The sequence below is a fragment of the Neofelis nebulosa genome, chromosome 13 (genome assembly GCF_028018385.1).
Source record: "Neofelis nebulosa isolate mNeoNeb1 chromosome 13, mNeoNeb1.pri, whole genome shotgun sequence".
NCBI lineage: Eukaryota > Metazoa > Chordata > Mammalia > Carnivora > Felidae > Neofelis > Neofelis nebulosa.
In genome coordinates, this window is record NC_080794.1 from 47,380,638 (window position 1) to 47,394,979 (window position 14,342).

General features: G+C 45.3%; 2 protein-coding genes across 7 annotated transcripts in view; both read right to left on the reverse strand.

Annotated features, from left to right (window-relative positions):
• Positions 1–3,090: 3,090 nt before the first annotated feature.
• LRIT2 (leucine rich repeat, Ig-like and transmembrane domains 2) lies at positions 3,091–11,016 on the reverse strand. Of its 4 annotated transcripts, none has more exons than XM_058696880.1 (3): positions 10,912–11,016; positions 5,738–6,519; positions 3,091–4,007 (listed from the first exon to the last, which is right to left on the reverse strand). In XM_058696880.1, exons 1-3 carry the CDS (start codon positions 10,926–10,928, stop codon positions 3,247–3,249), a joined length of 1,560 nt encoding a protein of 519 aa, XP_058552863.1. In that variant the 5' UTR covers positions 10,929–11,016; the 3' UTR covers positions 3,091–3,246. The 4 variants fall into 4 exon arrangements, with proteins under 4 accessions (XP_058552863.1, XP_058552864.1, XP_058552862.1 ...); XM_058696881.1 differs by lacking the exon at positions 10,912–11,016 and adding an exon at positions 10,755–10,868; XM_058696879.1 differs by lacking the exon at positions 10,912–11,016 and adding an exon at positions 6,796–7,196.
• Positions 10,055–14,342, reverse strand: part of LRIT1 (leucine rich repeat, Ig-like and transmembrane domains 1) — a 56,109-nt gene continuing 51,821 nt past the window's right edge. For all 3 annotated transcript variants that reach the window (XM_058696877.1, XM_058696878.1, XM_058696876.1), the window contains one exon: positions 10,055–13,749. In XM_058696877.1, coding sequence (XP_058552860.1) covers positions 12,785–13,749 — 965 coding nt within the window. In that variant the 3' untranslated portion in view covers positions 10,055–12,784. The remainder of the gene's footprint in view (positions 13,750–14,342) is intronic.

Here is a 14,342-nt window from a genome sequence, read left to right on the forward strand (position 1 = left end):
TCTGTTGGCAATGGTAATGCTTCTCTGATAGTCTTCAAGGGCCCTGGCCATGGGAGGATGGATGGGGAGCATGGGGAAGATGCCATCGAGGAGTAAAGCTGCCAGGCTGCCATGTGGACACAGGGAGGGTCCCTTAGGAGATTCACAGAAATAACTGGGCGGGGGGGGGGGGGGGGTGCTGTGAAGGGCCTAGTTTCCAGAATAAAGTGGTTATGACTTCAACCATAAATTGATTAATAAAGTAAGCGACTTTATTTTGTAGCAACAGGCTGGTGATGTTGGGGTCATCTGTGTGACATTATGAAATTGTGCAAATGCATGTTTTTAGCTGAACGAGGTCCAGCCATTTATTTATTTACCAATAATTTACTCAATCATTCTTTTAATAACACATATTCTGAGCATACTGTCAGTGCCAGGCCGGGTATTAGGTGTACAGGCTCCAACATACCAGAAGAAAGGAAGAAAAAAGAAAAAGGACAAAATCCCTTCCTCAGATTGACAATAGCAGATGCCTGGGGCCAGCAAAGGCTTCATTCTAAAAGTAAGTCACCCTGCTGGGGCGCCTGGGTGGCGCAGTCGGTTAAGCGTCCGACTTCAGCCAGGTCACGATCTCACGGTCCGTGAGTTCGAGCCCCGCGTCAGGCTCTGGGCTGATGGCTCAGAGCCTGGAGCCTGTTTCCGATTCTGTGTCTCCCTCTCTCTCTGTCCCTCCCCCGTTCATGCTCTGTCTCTCTCTGTCCCAAAAATAAATAAACGTTGAAAAAAAAAAATTTAAAAGTAAGTCACCCTGCTTACAAATGACTTCTGATCCAAAAGCACTCACCTTAAAATTACTTGGCCTAAGCTCTAAATAGATAATATTCCCAAGAGCATAACAAATGAATCTGAAACGATAGCATCTTTTAAACATTAAACAGAAAAGAACACTAGTTAAACATTAATTGAACAGAATGTGAAGGATATTAGCATATATATCGTATTATTACATATATATTTATACATATACACACACACATAATCCTAGTAAGATCTGATGTCCCAAATGGCCCAGTCTGTATATTGAGTCACGTTGAAAGAGAACACAGACGGACACGGATGCTTTCAGTGGTGTTCATGTTTATTGTGATGACATTTATTGTGTGCCAGACATTGTTCTGAGAGCTTTCCATGTGAAAAGTCATTAATCATTGGGAAATACTACCCCTATGAGGTAGGTAGTATTATTATTCCCAATTTACAAATGAGGATAGTAACGCACAGAAAAAGAGAGTAACTTGCGTAACATCACAAAGCCGGTAAGAATTTAAGCCCAGGAAACTGAGTTCCATGGTCTGTGCCTTAACGTGTCCCCCTTCCGCTGTCACATAGCCTGATCGATCTGAATAATACGCATCTTTACCCTAGGAATTTTTAAAAGGTCTCTCTAAGGGTGTTAAACTAATCAGATTCCCAGAAATCCTCTCTAGACCTTGTTCCCTCTGCCTAAATTTCCATGTTCATAGGAGTGGCTGAATGAACACTGGCCCTGCTCGCTGAGGTACTCCTGATTCTCACTGCTGTATTATACTTGTCCTCCATGGCCCCTTCCCCCTTCCTGTCCCTTCTGTCCCGTGCCTGCCATGAAGATTTCTTTGCTAGGAGTGGAGGCCAGAACACCTACTGCTGCCTTCATGGTAGCCCCAGGCTCCTTCATAATTGCTGTACCCTCCAAGACCTGTGGACAGCCTCTGATGCTGTTGGAAGAAAACACACAGAGGCCAACAGAAGTACAAGCTCTTGCCTTTTGCTCTGACCACTTTTCTTCAAAATTTGTCACGGGAAATTTCTCAAGAACAAATTCTCTTCTGCATTACATGCATGAATGTGTTGTTTATATACATATGTATATATAACTATATATGCACATATATAATTTTAAAATACATGTTCTTAGGTGTGATAATGTCTTTGTAGTTATGTTTTTTGAAGGCTTGGAGCAAGTGATACTCGAAATGGACCTGGAAGAAAGAGTAAGAATTGGTGGGGAAGGTGGGAAGGAGGGAGGAAATATTTCTAGGGATGTCACAGGGAGGCCAGTTTATACTCAACAGGCTCCAGGGGATTTTCCTGTGGCTAGCGGAAAAGCTGCAAAAGACAGATGTGGGTTCAAACCCTGGGAAAGATTAGCAACAGCAGGGCTGCCCGGAGGGACAATGAGCTATCTCTGGGGTTCACGGGGAACCCTCTACCCCACGTACACCCAGATAAGAGGAGACAATCAGCTCGCAGGGCTTTAACAGGAGAGCTTGAAACAATAGGGGAAGGGAGTGGGGGTTATGTCATCACTCATGTAGCAAACATTTGTTGTGCTCAGCGCTGAGATGCTAGGGACACGGGGCTAAAAAAAACAAGCCTGAAACTCAGGATGTCACAGACTAGGTACAAATCGGGATTCTGTAGCCTCCCTTTGTAAATGATGACAATAATAATAATTATATAGTCATATGATTTTTACATAGGTTCTATTCCTTCTGGGAATACAACTCTACTTTCTAACAATCACTGGAGCATGAGCCCTGGGCTACAGCCAGTTTCCTGTTCCTCAGTGCTGATGGCCCCAGGCTCTCACGAACACCAAAGGACTGGTCACAGGAGCACAGGCACCCACAAATAGAGAGTCACATCACCCACCGGGCTCTCACTGCCCCAAAGGGCAGATCTTTGGAATATCAAACCTATGTGATCTCATTGGGAGTTTTCCAGTAAGAGGAAGAATAATACTTTTTGAACAATGGAAGACACAAGAATATTGCAAAATAGACATTTAGAGGAAACAATGGCATTCGAGCTCCCGTCAGGGGGTGCCTCCACCAGCAGCTAGATGTGTGATGGTACACAAGTAACTTTCTGGGCTTCAGCTTCTTCACTTGTGAAAAAAAAGGGGGGGTAGAATTCTACCTTTCTCCAGTAGGATAACACATGTGAAATGTTATGTGTAAATGTTACGGAGCTATATATATGGAAAGAGTAACATTTATTGATTTCCAGTCACCATGTATAATAAGATAACTATTTGGACAGGACAAAGCTCCATTGCCATCCCTTCTGTGAAGAATTGTGTCAAGTTTGGTGCCTGGAACAGAGTAGGTGCTCAATAAATACTATTGAATGAATGGGTCAAGCCAAGTAGAGTTGCCACAGAGGGTGGGTTTAGGGATTAAAGGACCATGCTTCCCCCCACCCCCTGCCCCCAGCCTGAGCTGTTCAGCCCCTGTCTTCCTCTTCATCTTTCTCTTCATCCCCTTCATCGTCTCTGTGCCCCAGGCGGTCCTCACAGACAGCTATGTGCTCTCTATAGGAGCAGTCCCTGTGCTGTGGCACAGCACGGGGGCACCTGGGAGCCTTCCTGCGGTGAGGACAGCAGTGCAGCCCCCACTCCCTGCAGCTGCAGGGGGCCTGGGCTGCCCAGACGTAGGCGCCCACAGGCACCGCCAGCAACACAGCGCACAGGACCACTGTAATGTGCAGGAGGCGCTCCCGTCCCTCCAGCTCGCCATGGTCTCTGCCCGTCACAAAGACCACACACCGGCCCCTGCGTGGGGGCTGGCCCCCCAGGCTGAGGCATGCCTCATACTTTGTGCTGGGAAGGAGGTCATCCACGGCGTACGTGTTGATCCCGGGGCCGATGTGGACCACCTCCTTCTTGAGTGTTTCATCTGATGCAATGTAGAGGGTGAACCATTTCTCCTCAGGGGTGTCAGCCACCGCAAACCACTCCAGCAGAATCCCATGCACTGTCTGCTTGACGACCCTCAGGTCAACATAGGCATTGCCATCCGAGTGGAAAAAGGCAGAATGGGGCACAGACAGGGTCTGGGCAGGCTGGACTTGGAGGGAGATGACAAGGGTGCTCCTGCCGATGGAGTTGGAGGCCACACAGGTGTAATTACCCCTGTCCACCAGGTGGGCAGCAGGTATGACCAGCTCCGACAGAGCAGTATCTTCTGCAGTAGATGAGGTCAACACTGGGTGGGGAGAGAGCAAAACAGTTCCAATAGATATTTCTCTGATAGAAAGCTGGACAGCGTTCAGCAATGCTAATTATTATTATTTTTCTGAGCTGAAGGTGACGATTTATTAAGCATATGTTTGGTGCCAGGTGTTTGCCTCTCAGCACCCCTGTAAGGTAAGTACCCCATTTTTACACATAAGAAGTTGAGGATTGGAGTGATTAAGCAACTTGCCCCTTGTGAGAAATGATCAGAGGTAGTGACTGATCTGGAACCTTGCTCTTCTGCCTACGGAAACCACATTGTCAACTTCACTAGCTGCTCCCACCAAACTACCAGAAGCCTCACTGAGCCAACAGCATGGTTTCTGGGAGATCTCTTGCCACCGTGTGATACTGTGAGCTTCAAGAAGGGTCTTTTTTGCCTGCCAGGTATAGAGAGGCTCAGAGTCTGGAGCCAAATGCCTGGGTTCTATCCCTTAATAAGTATATGGTCTTGGACAAGTTGCTAAGATTCTCTTGGCTTCAATTTTCTCATCAGTAAAACGGGATGATAATAGTATCCTTTATGTAGGTTTGATACTAAGTGCTTAGTGCTAGCTGTTGTTATTACTGAGAGGATACATATAATATGGTACTAAAGAAACTGACTTCAAAGCATTAAAAACGACATGCATGCATCTCACGGCTCTTAAAAAGGCTACAACAATAAACCCTACATTTCTCCTTCACTGGTATTTAACCTCAAGCCAATAAGATGTGATCAAAATGATGGGAAAAAATCAACCGTTCAGTTAGTTAGGTATTTTTTAATCTTCCAGTGGTTTTTCACTATGCATAACAAATATCTGGATAACTGACTATATTTCTCAAGTTTTACTCAGATATTTCTAGTTGTCTTCTAGACTTCAGGATATCCGTAGGGAAGCCACCTCTGGCCTGTGATATGTCCCAGTGATGCAGGGTAGCATTAAAGGTGATTCCATCTAATGTATGAAAGCAGACCATATAATTTCAGAAAATGAGAGGCAGGTTTGAATCCCAATTGTGAGGCCCATGGAGGTCACTTCCTCATCCAGGGTCCCAGTAGTACAACTCTAAGCCGATAAGTTCTGAACAACACAGTGGTGGGAAGTGTAAAATTCAGTCTATATGTAGGAATTTCCAACCTTGCCCAATGGTAAGAATTAGTTGGGGAAAGAAAGAGGGGAGAAGAGGGAACTCTTGTTAATTTACATTATTCTTAGGTCCTCCCCTGGACACAGTAAATCTGAATCTCCAGGGCAGGAGCCTGGAAATCTTATTTCAAACAAATACCCCAGATAAGTCTGCTCCAGCAAATTTAAGAAATAAGTAATAGTCTCTAGAATGAGTCCTAGTCAGAAATTCTATGATTTAAAAATACATAGTATCATATTTTGCATCTAGAAGACTCTCAGAGAATATATTTGTTCATGTATAATTTTATAATATTTATATAATATGTTAAGCCAGCTCCAATACATATAGTTTCATATATACATGTATATCCTATAGGGATCTGTATGCAATCACTTAAAATCATGCCAATAGTGGAACTATATCTTGGAAACTTTCCTGTTGTGGTGAGTATAATTTAAGGCTATCCCAATCTTCCCCACACCTTTATTTCATGATTGACCCAGTTTAGAACCTCTCTACTGAGGATAGGGTTGCTGTAGACCTCAGTCTTTCCCAAGACACATTGAGAGGGTCCGTGTGGCTTACCATCAAATTCTCTCCACATGCTCAGAGGATAAGTCCATACAATGGTTGGTGAGGGACTGGCCTGTGCCAGGCATCTCAGGGTCACATTCTGTCCCATCTGGATGGTGACACTGGCATTGGAGGTTGAGATCTGTGGCTTCATGCAAACACTGAGCTCAGTTTCATGAAAAAGCTGCCCTGCTTTGGAGAGAGGGTGTTGGCACACCAGGTAGGAATTCACCAGGATGACCGGAATGCTGTTGGACTTTACAAATTGGACAAGTCCCCTCAGGCGACAGTCACATAGCCAGGGGTTGTCGTGCAGTGCCAGCACCAAACCGGAGTGAATCCTGGCTCCGCAGCCAGGCTGATGGGGTTTCTGGTAGGCCAGCCAGTTCAAGAAGACGCCCTTGGATACAACTGTAAGCCTATTGGAGGATAGGTCAAGGTAGGTCAGATTGACCAAAAACTGAAGAGCCAGCTCAGGGAGCACATCAATCCTGTTGTGTTTGAGATCCAAGACCCTCAGAAGAGGGGTGGCTTGGAATGCTGTCCATGGCACTGAACGAAGTTTGTTCCCCTCCAGTCTCAGCTCTTTCAGTTCTGACAGGTGCTCCAGGGCTCCTAGGTGTATCATAGTGATGTTGTTAAAATTAAGCCAAAGGTATTCCAACGTGCTCATGTTGATGAAGGACCCTTGGGGCAGTTCGAATAAGGGTGAATTTTCAATTCTCAACCGCTTTAACTCTTCAGGAAGTTTCCTTGGGATCATTCCCAAAGAGGTAGACATGCACTGCAGAGCCCTGTACAAGAAACCACAAAATCTTTAAGATGAACATCAGGGAAGTGAGATCAGGTTTATTCTGGCATTAGATGTATGAATTAGAAGAAAAAATATATATGCCATTCACTTGAAATAAAAGAGACCCATTTTGGTAAAAGTGCACAATTCTCCAAAGTTCAGCACCAACTAGAGATTTGCTGATTTCCTGCCAAATCTAGGCCTGTTCCCACTCCACAACTTCCCCAAATAAAACCCATCCCCTACAACCTTCTGGCATCTTGTTAGCACAGCGCACCTGCCGAAACTGTCCTCTGAGCAGGTACATCCTGGTAGACAGGATGGCTGAGCTGCATGTGAATCCAGAAAGACCAGAACTAGCAGGCAATAGTGAGAAACTGAAGCCATATTCCTCTGTAAGAAACTACCTTGCAAGTTTTGAGTAAGTATAGTCCAAGCTTCCGAGTGGCAAATCCTATTATCGGTAATCCATGGTGATGTAGGTCAGCACAGCAGTGGCAAAGTCCCTGGATGCTCTGAGGTCTGTTATGGCCCAGATCACAAGCTCAATAAGAACTCATGAAGAGAGAGCTATGTGTCTTAACTAAGGTCACAAAATTTATCCTTTTTCTAGTTCTCAAGTCTAGAAAGCAAACTCTAAGCCAGTTGTCCTATTCAGCACTGATACTGTCTTTCCTCAGTTTCTTACAAAAAGATCCAAGAAACCAGCAAGTAATACTATCCTGAGCACTATGGTTCAAGTTATTTGGCCAGAATCCATCCAATACTTCATCACAATTGGCTCCTGAAAGCTAGAATTTTCAACAACTCTCTAGAAGTGAATTCATGGTGGGTAACAAAGATGTGACCACTCCATCTCTGGCTTTCTCTCCACACCTGGCGTGATGGATTCATTCCTCTACTGTATTAAGGCAGCTGTTCTTGCCACTTGGATGACCAGAGTCAGAGAAGCATCATGATGCAGAGGTTAAACCACAAGATTGTGTTTTCTGATTAAACCAAAGTGTGTTTCTTATCCTGGATCCTGAATGCTGTGTATGTCACATGATAAACGCTTACATTTTAAGGTGAGATATATGTGATTTGGGGTACTTTGTCACTCTGTAATCATTCGACAAATATTGGCCATGTGCTCTAAACCACACAATTTCTAGGTGTCAGGAATTCACTGGTGGACAAAACTTCATAGACCCTGTAGGGTCTTCTCTCTAGCTTATGCTTCCTTGTCTTGAGATCTTTGGAAAGTCACTAAGCTCCATGAATCTCAGTTTCTCCTCTGAAAAATAGGGAAATTAATAAACATGTCATAACATTTCTAGGAAAATTTGAGGTTATATAGAATAAAGTACCTAACATACAGTAGATATATTGATTCCCTTCCCACACCAACAGACTCTTGAAAAGCAGAAAAGTCTACTTCCCTATTACTTGGGGTATTTTCTGGTGAATATTGAAATTCCATGAGTTCCCTTAAGACTCATGATATACATTGTACCCTACAAAAGGCCTCAAGGAAGAAAATCCGCTTAGCAGTTAACCAGTGAGGGGGGAAATGGGTCACCAACTAAGCTGATTACACTCCAGGCTTTCTATCCAAGCCAGATATATTTGCTTGAGTTTTTTGTCTAGCTCTACAATCTGGATAGATCTCTGAAGTTCCTCTCAAGGTAGAAATCAAAACAAAGAGAGTGAAATGGGTGCAAAACTTGTGCTAGACATGGAGATGTGCTGCCTAGAGCCCCTTCAAGGAATAAGTTGATGCTCAGCTGCAAGGATTGCTTGCATGAGGTCATGCCCTTCCCAAAGAAAACCACATATAGCAACTGAGGGTGGGGTGCCCAAGGGCCCGGCCAGTTTGGCCTGATGGCAGACAATTCTGATTCTCACTCCAGAGAACTTGTACCAGGTTGGCCAAGATTTTTTCAAGCTTGTTTTTTGAAAAAAAAATGTGATTCAATTCACTGCATCACAACCCACTAGTGAATTCTTTTCTCACCTCAAAATGTAAGGGCCTAAAGAAATCTTCATCCCCCACAATTTCTTCCCTGTTCATCCCATGCTATCCTCTTCAAATGAATCCAGCTGAACCTAACTTTCCAGTGGTTTGATGAAAGCTTGAGAAGAGTATCCCCTGGCATGTCATTTCTGGACTCATGCAGGCCACTTCTGCACTGCTCCTTCTCCTCTCCTGACCCCTTCATCTCCTGGTTTCCTTATTTGGCATATGGGCACAGGGAACACCTATGTTTTCAGTTAAGGCAAGAGACTGGGGCAATTAAAGCTGGGTTATGTCATTTACCTTAAATTACTAGTGGTTAAGTGGTGTCCCTAAAACTCAAGAGAATTAACCACAAGGGGAAGGAGTTTGAGAATATGACACCCTCATCTCCCTTCCAGTAGGATGTGTTCAGGAACTTGGCTGTTAGAATTATTAGCAGAGATAGTCATGAGAGAAGAGACATTCTGTTTATGAAATAATTAGATATATATAGCCTCTGTGTGGTGGCTCCCTGGCCAGTCTTAATAGAACCTTAATAAGAGAGTTTTCTATCTATTCATTTGGAAAATGGCACCCTGATGTTAGTAGAACTTTGGGATGGCTCAGACAGAGAACTAGGTGACATATCCAGAAGCAGGCATGCTGTTTTCCCTCTTTTCAAGCTAGTGCTCTCAGTCTTCCATCTGCTGCCAACCCCATCTGAGATGTCTTCCTGGCTACCCATGCTAATGGCATGCCTGTGATGGACATACAAATGACTACATTCCCAAGCTCCCTTGAATAGGTGGGCTATCCTACTAAAATTCTGGCTAATGGAATTTTAGAGGAAATAATGTTTTAAAAGCCCCTACATGACTCTCCAGGTTCTCTTCTCCCTTGGTACAGCAAGCGTTAACATTCCAGGTGGTGGAGTCTTAATTAGCCTGGGCCCCTGAGTGAATAAATGGAGCAGAGCCTACCCTCCATCCACATTTACCACAGACTCAAGAGACTCTGTAAAGGCAGGGATAAACCTTTCTATGTTAAGCCACTGAAATTTGGGAATTGTTAGCATAGCATAAGCCTAACCTATCCTGACTACAATACCTTTGCAATCAAATAACATGTTCAAGTACTCTTAAGTTTGTTTTTGTCTCCACTGGATTATATGATAGTTAAAGCAAACATTTCCAGCTCTAGGATCTTTAAAGGCACTGGTCACTGAGTATTGTCAATACCCTACATCAACTTTCTAGGATACAATTTCTGTTACTTGCCTTTTATACCTTGCAACTTACACATGCTACTTGAGATAAGTGACATTGGACATACGCCCTGCTTAGGTTAAAAGAAATAATTATGTTGTAGTTAGAAAAAGACATGATGGAGATGCCACAATCTCATTCAACCTCCAAACAAGGCTTCCAAGGATACCATGCTGTGGGACCACCCTGGTGTAGGTTGGTCTTCATCACTGGGAGACAAGAAATTATTTTCCCTGCCCTCTAAAAGGTTTTCAGGGACCAACTTATACTAATCAGACTCATATACCAAAAGATCAATATATAAACCAGACATCAGTTTATTTTTTAGAGCGGGAATTAATTTTTTTCCAGTTACGTGAATATTTATGAACATAATCCAGGATGGTTCCCCTCTACAAGAACAAACCAGGGAAGACAGAACACACAAAGGAAGACTGACAAGATGGAAATTGGGAGGCTGACTATCTTTGGAGTCATTCCATCCAGACCCACTAAAGCAGGTCTTAATGAATTATTGATAAGTTTGAATTCTCTCTCTCTCTCTCTCTCTCTCTCTCTCTCTCTCTCTCTCTCACACACACACACACACACACACACACACACATTCACATGATGTTGAATAAATACTAACAAATTCTTGCTTTCAAGTTCCTGAATTTTCTTCAAACAAGGTTTAATAAAACTGACTGGATGTTTATTGTCTTTGGGCCAATAATTGTTCAATCTTAATTGGCTCAGCCAATCATTTAGAGAAAACATCTTAATCATTTCAGTAGATGGCTGCTTTCATCCACTTAATTTGTTCTGATTTGGGGAGTGCCTATCAGTCTCATATATCAAACAATCAGAATTGAGTCTTGGGTCTCAATAGCAGAAATGTCTTAATGAATCTACATTGGGGTTTGGAAAGCTACAGCCTGAGAGCCAAATCCAACCTGCCACTTGTTTTTGTAAATAACATTTTATTGGAACACATCCATGCCCATAACTTACATATTGTCTGTGGCTGCTTTCACACTCCATCAGAAGAGCTGAGTAGTAGTGACAGAGCCTAAAATATTTACTATCTGGCTTTCTTTACAGAATATGTTTGTTGACCCATGCTGTAGATGATGGTTTTGTCATCTTCCAACCAAATAATTTCTCTTACCAATGGCTATGGCCCATAAATTATAGTCAGATGTACCCTCCGAGTGATGGGCAGAAAATATCCACATATGGAAATTCCATACTCATGTGTACTGGTGGTCTTATGGTTCCTACAGTTTTCAATGACTTGAAAAAATCCATTCCCATAATGAACTTGCTGTAGATCACGTTGTAGAGATCAACACTGAATAGTGACCTTCAGCTTGGCCAGAAAGTTATCAAAGACTTAGATCCTCCAAGAAAATTGATCACTACCCTCTACAAATCAGTCAACTCTTTGGGCTTCAGTTTTTTTCATCTGTAAAATCAAGCAGCTCATCCTCCATAATGGGTTGTTGTAAAAATCAAATAAGAGAAAGCAAGGAAATATGTTGTAAGGTCAGATGTTGTAAGGTCTTTTGTAAATGTGAGAGGGAGTACAGTAACTTTAGGCGATACCAGCAGGATAGTTCCCTGGGATTGCTTGCTGTACCCAAATTTTCTCCGTTGTTGTCTAAAGGCCTTGGTACCAAACACCCTGAATGCTCCCCTTATGAAAGCCCGGACTTGTAGACAAGACATTGACCCTTCTGCTGGAAACATTCATCTTCACCCGTTCACAGAGGTGTCTCAGAGGCTTCCCAACTTGAGGCAAACTGAACAGGAATCCCACCTTGAAGTGGCTCACTGAGCAACTGGGAAAGCCATGAGACACCCTCAGGAATGCAGGTAATGTCAGTAACCCTAACAAAGACTGCTACGTGGGGACAGAGGTGAGCTGTGTGCCAGACAGCATTGGGTGCACTGTGTCGCCCACCACGGAGGGTCTCTCAGATTCCTCCAGCCTGACATCTGAGAGTAAATGAGCAGTGGTCTCTTGAGCATCATCCAAACCAAATTTATTGCAATTCACTGAATTTATTGAAATTGAACGATTATCTCTAGGCAGAATGGCACCCATAAAAAAAAGGTTAGAATCCCTAAGTGTACACAGTGAGGGCACAGCGTGGGTCTGTGTGTGTGTGTGTGTGTGTGACTGTACAAATTTGGCTAATGCATCAAGGGACTGCATGTGTGAGTGCCTATGAGTTAGCATAAATGTAATCAAGATGCAGAAGAGGGGCATGGTAAGGACTGTCAACCCTGGAACCAACTGCCTGATCCTGACTCCAGAACTGCCACCTTCTAGTTGTGTATACATTGTGGGCAATAGAGTGAATTAGATCACTGCTCAGCAAACTATTTCCTGCCCCCCATCACCTCCCTGGCAGAGCTGTCCTTTGATGCCACGTGAAAGTTGGGTTTGGCCATGGGTTTGGCAGAGAGAATATGGGCAGAAATGGCAATGTGCCAGCTCTAAAGCCAAGCACTTAAGAGACATTGCCTATCTTTGTTCATTCCTCTGATATCATCTGACCTCTCCTAGAAAGACTGCCCCAAGTAGCCACTGACTCTTCATCCTGGGCCCCAAATAGAACTCATGAAGCAGAGACACCCTGGTCAACCCACAGACCTGTAGGTTGGGTGAAAATAGTGCCTGTTGCTGCATACCCCTGAGATTTTGCTTTTATTTGTTACATGGGAAAAACTGACTGATACAAGCAAGTCAGTCAATCCCCGTTTCTTCTCCAGGAAAATGGGAAGGCCTTCTGCAAAGGGTTGTTATAAGAATTAAACAAGTCAGTGTATGTAAAGCACTTAGAACACTTCCTGGCACATAGTAAGTGCTTAATAAGTGTTAGCTGCTGTCACTGTGTGCACACGTATGAGTAAGCAGGAACCCAAGTGGGCAAGAGTGGGTGAGTGTGGGCTCAGGTGTCAGAGTAAGCAGGTGAGAGTGGAAGACAGAAAGTGGACGTGGCAGGTGTGTGGGCACCTGGAGGGGAGCACCCCCCTCAGCAGAAGTACTCATTGATCCGTCTGCCCCCCCTGCCCACCAAGACCTGAGAGTCCAGGCTGGAACGGGCCGAGAGGAGCCTGTCGGCCTCACTGAGGCTGTGCTGGGACAGCTCCTCAGAGCCATCCTCGCTGTGGCCCAGCCTCTCCAGGTTGACGTAGGCCTCGGCGGAGCCCCCAGAACGGCACTTCCGGCAGCGCCTTCGCAGAGCACCGCAGCAGACAAGCAGGGTGAGGGGCAGGGCGATGACAACAGCCACGCTGATCACCACCACATTGATGAGCCGCTGGGTGGCCTCGGCGTCTACCACCTCGTCCGTGGAGAAGATGACACACTGCTCCTTCTGGGGCAGCAGGTCCCGCACACAGACACATGCCACGTACTTGGTCTTGGGCACCAGCCCACGGATGGTGATGCTGGTCTTTCCAGGCGGCACAACCACCCTCCGCATGCTGCGCTGCCCAAAGACAGCATAGAGGACACTGAAGGTAGTTATGCTCCCAGCCTGGGGGGCCTTCCACACCAAGGTCACACTCTGGTAAGTGTCTCCCACCACCTTGAGAGACCTCACCATCTGGGTCTCCTGGCGTCCCGCCTGCCCGTTTGAGCGTTCTCCTGGGATCCCCATCTGGAAGTGCTGGAGGGTCAGCTCCTCCTTCATGTTGGACACAGGGGGCCCAGTGACCAGGACAGCAGGCCCAGGAATGTCAGGGACATGCCTGGCCACCATCTTGTTGTACGCGGCAGCTTCTGCCCCCTCACCTGTCCTTGCCCACAGTGCCCCTGGGCTCCCACCATGTTCTGTGGAAGCCTGGGGCTCAGTGATGGCCAGGGAGATGACAGTCTCAGAGACTCCCAGGAAGTTCTTGGCCTGGCATATGTAGTCTCCTGAGTCAAGGTGGGACACAGCAGGCAGGCCCAGCAGCGTCCAACTCGTGCCATCGCTGGCAACTTCCTGGTGCACTGAGGGGAAAGAGGCATAAAGCAGGAAAATGAGTGGGCCCATCTGCCCCAAACTTCCTCCTAGGGTCAAGTTCACGGCCCCTGGACTGTGTATGCTCTTGTATACATAGGAGACCTTTTCATCCTGAGAAACCACTGGGAGTTACTCAACTTTTCTTAGACTAGCCAAGGGGATCAAGATTACCTGGGTTCAAATTTGGGGAGACCTAGGCTCAGGCTGAGTCTCAGGATGATCTGCCTTCTAAATCTGTTCTAAATCTATTCTTCAGGGTCCTGGAATCCTATAGAATAGACTCCTTAGGGAAGCAGGCTGTGCTCTGTGGGGGAAGGTGGGTCAGGGTGAACACGAGGCAGAGGCCTAGCCGGAAGCACACTGCCACCCTGCCCAGACACACTGCCACCTCCATCAGAGCATCTTCGACTTTGTGTTTTACATAATGAAGCTCCTTATACAATGTTTGTTTGTCAATTGATTTCAAACCCACAATCCCAGAGCAACACTCGCCAGTCTAGTTGAAGGAGACCCCGAAGAGAGCTGCGAGGACATGCAGTTTTCTGGTCATGCACTAAGAAACGATCCCTCCTCAACCCCT

Excerpts from the sequence above, each read along its gene's own strand:
- LRIT2 (XM_058696879.1), bottom strand. The coding sequence starts at position 6,905 with ATGGCTTCAGTTTCTCACTATTGCCTGCTAGTTCTGGTCTTTCTGGAT. Across the intron at positions 6,520-6,795 it reads TCAGAGGACAGTTTCGGCAG|GGCTCTGCAGTGCATGTCTA; the intron begins GTGCGCTGTGCT and ends TTTCTTGTACAG. Across the intron at positions 4,008-5,737 it reads CATGTGGAGAGAATTTGATG|TGTTGACCTCATCTACTGCA; the intron begins GTAAGCCACACG and ends CTCCCCACCCAG.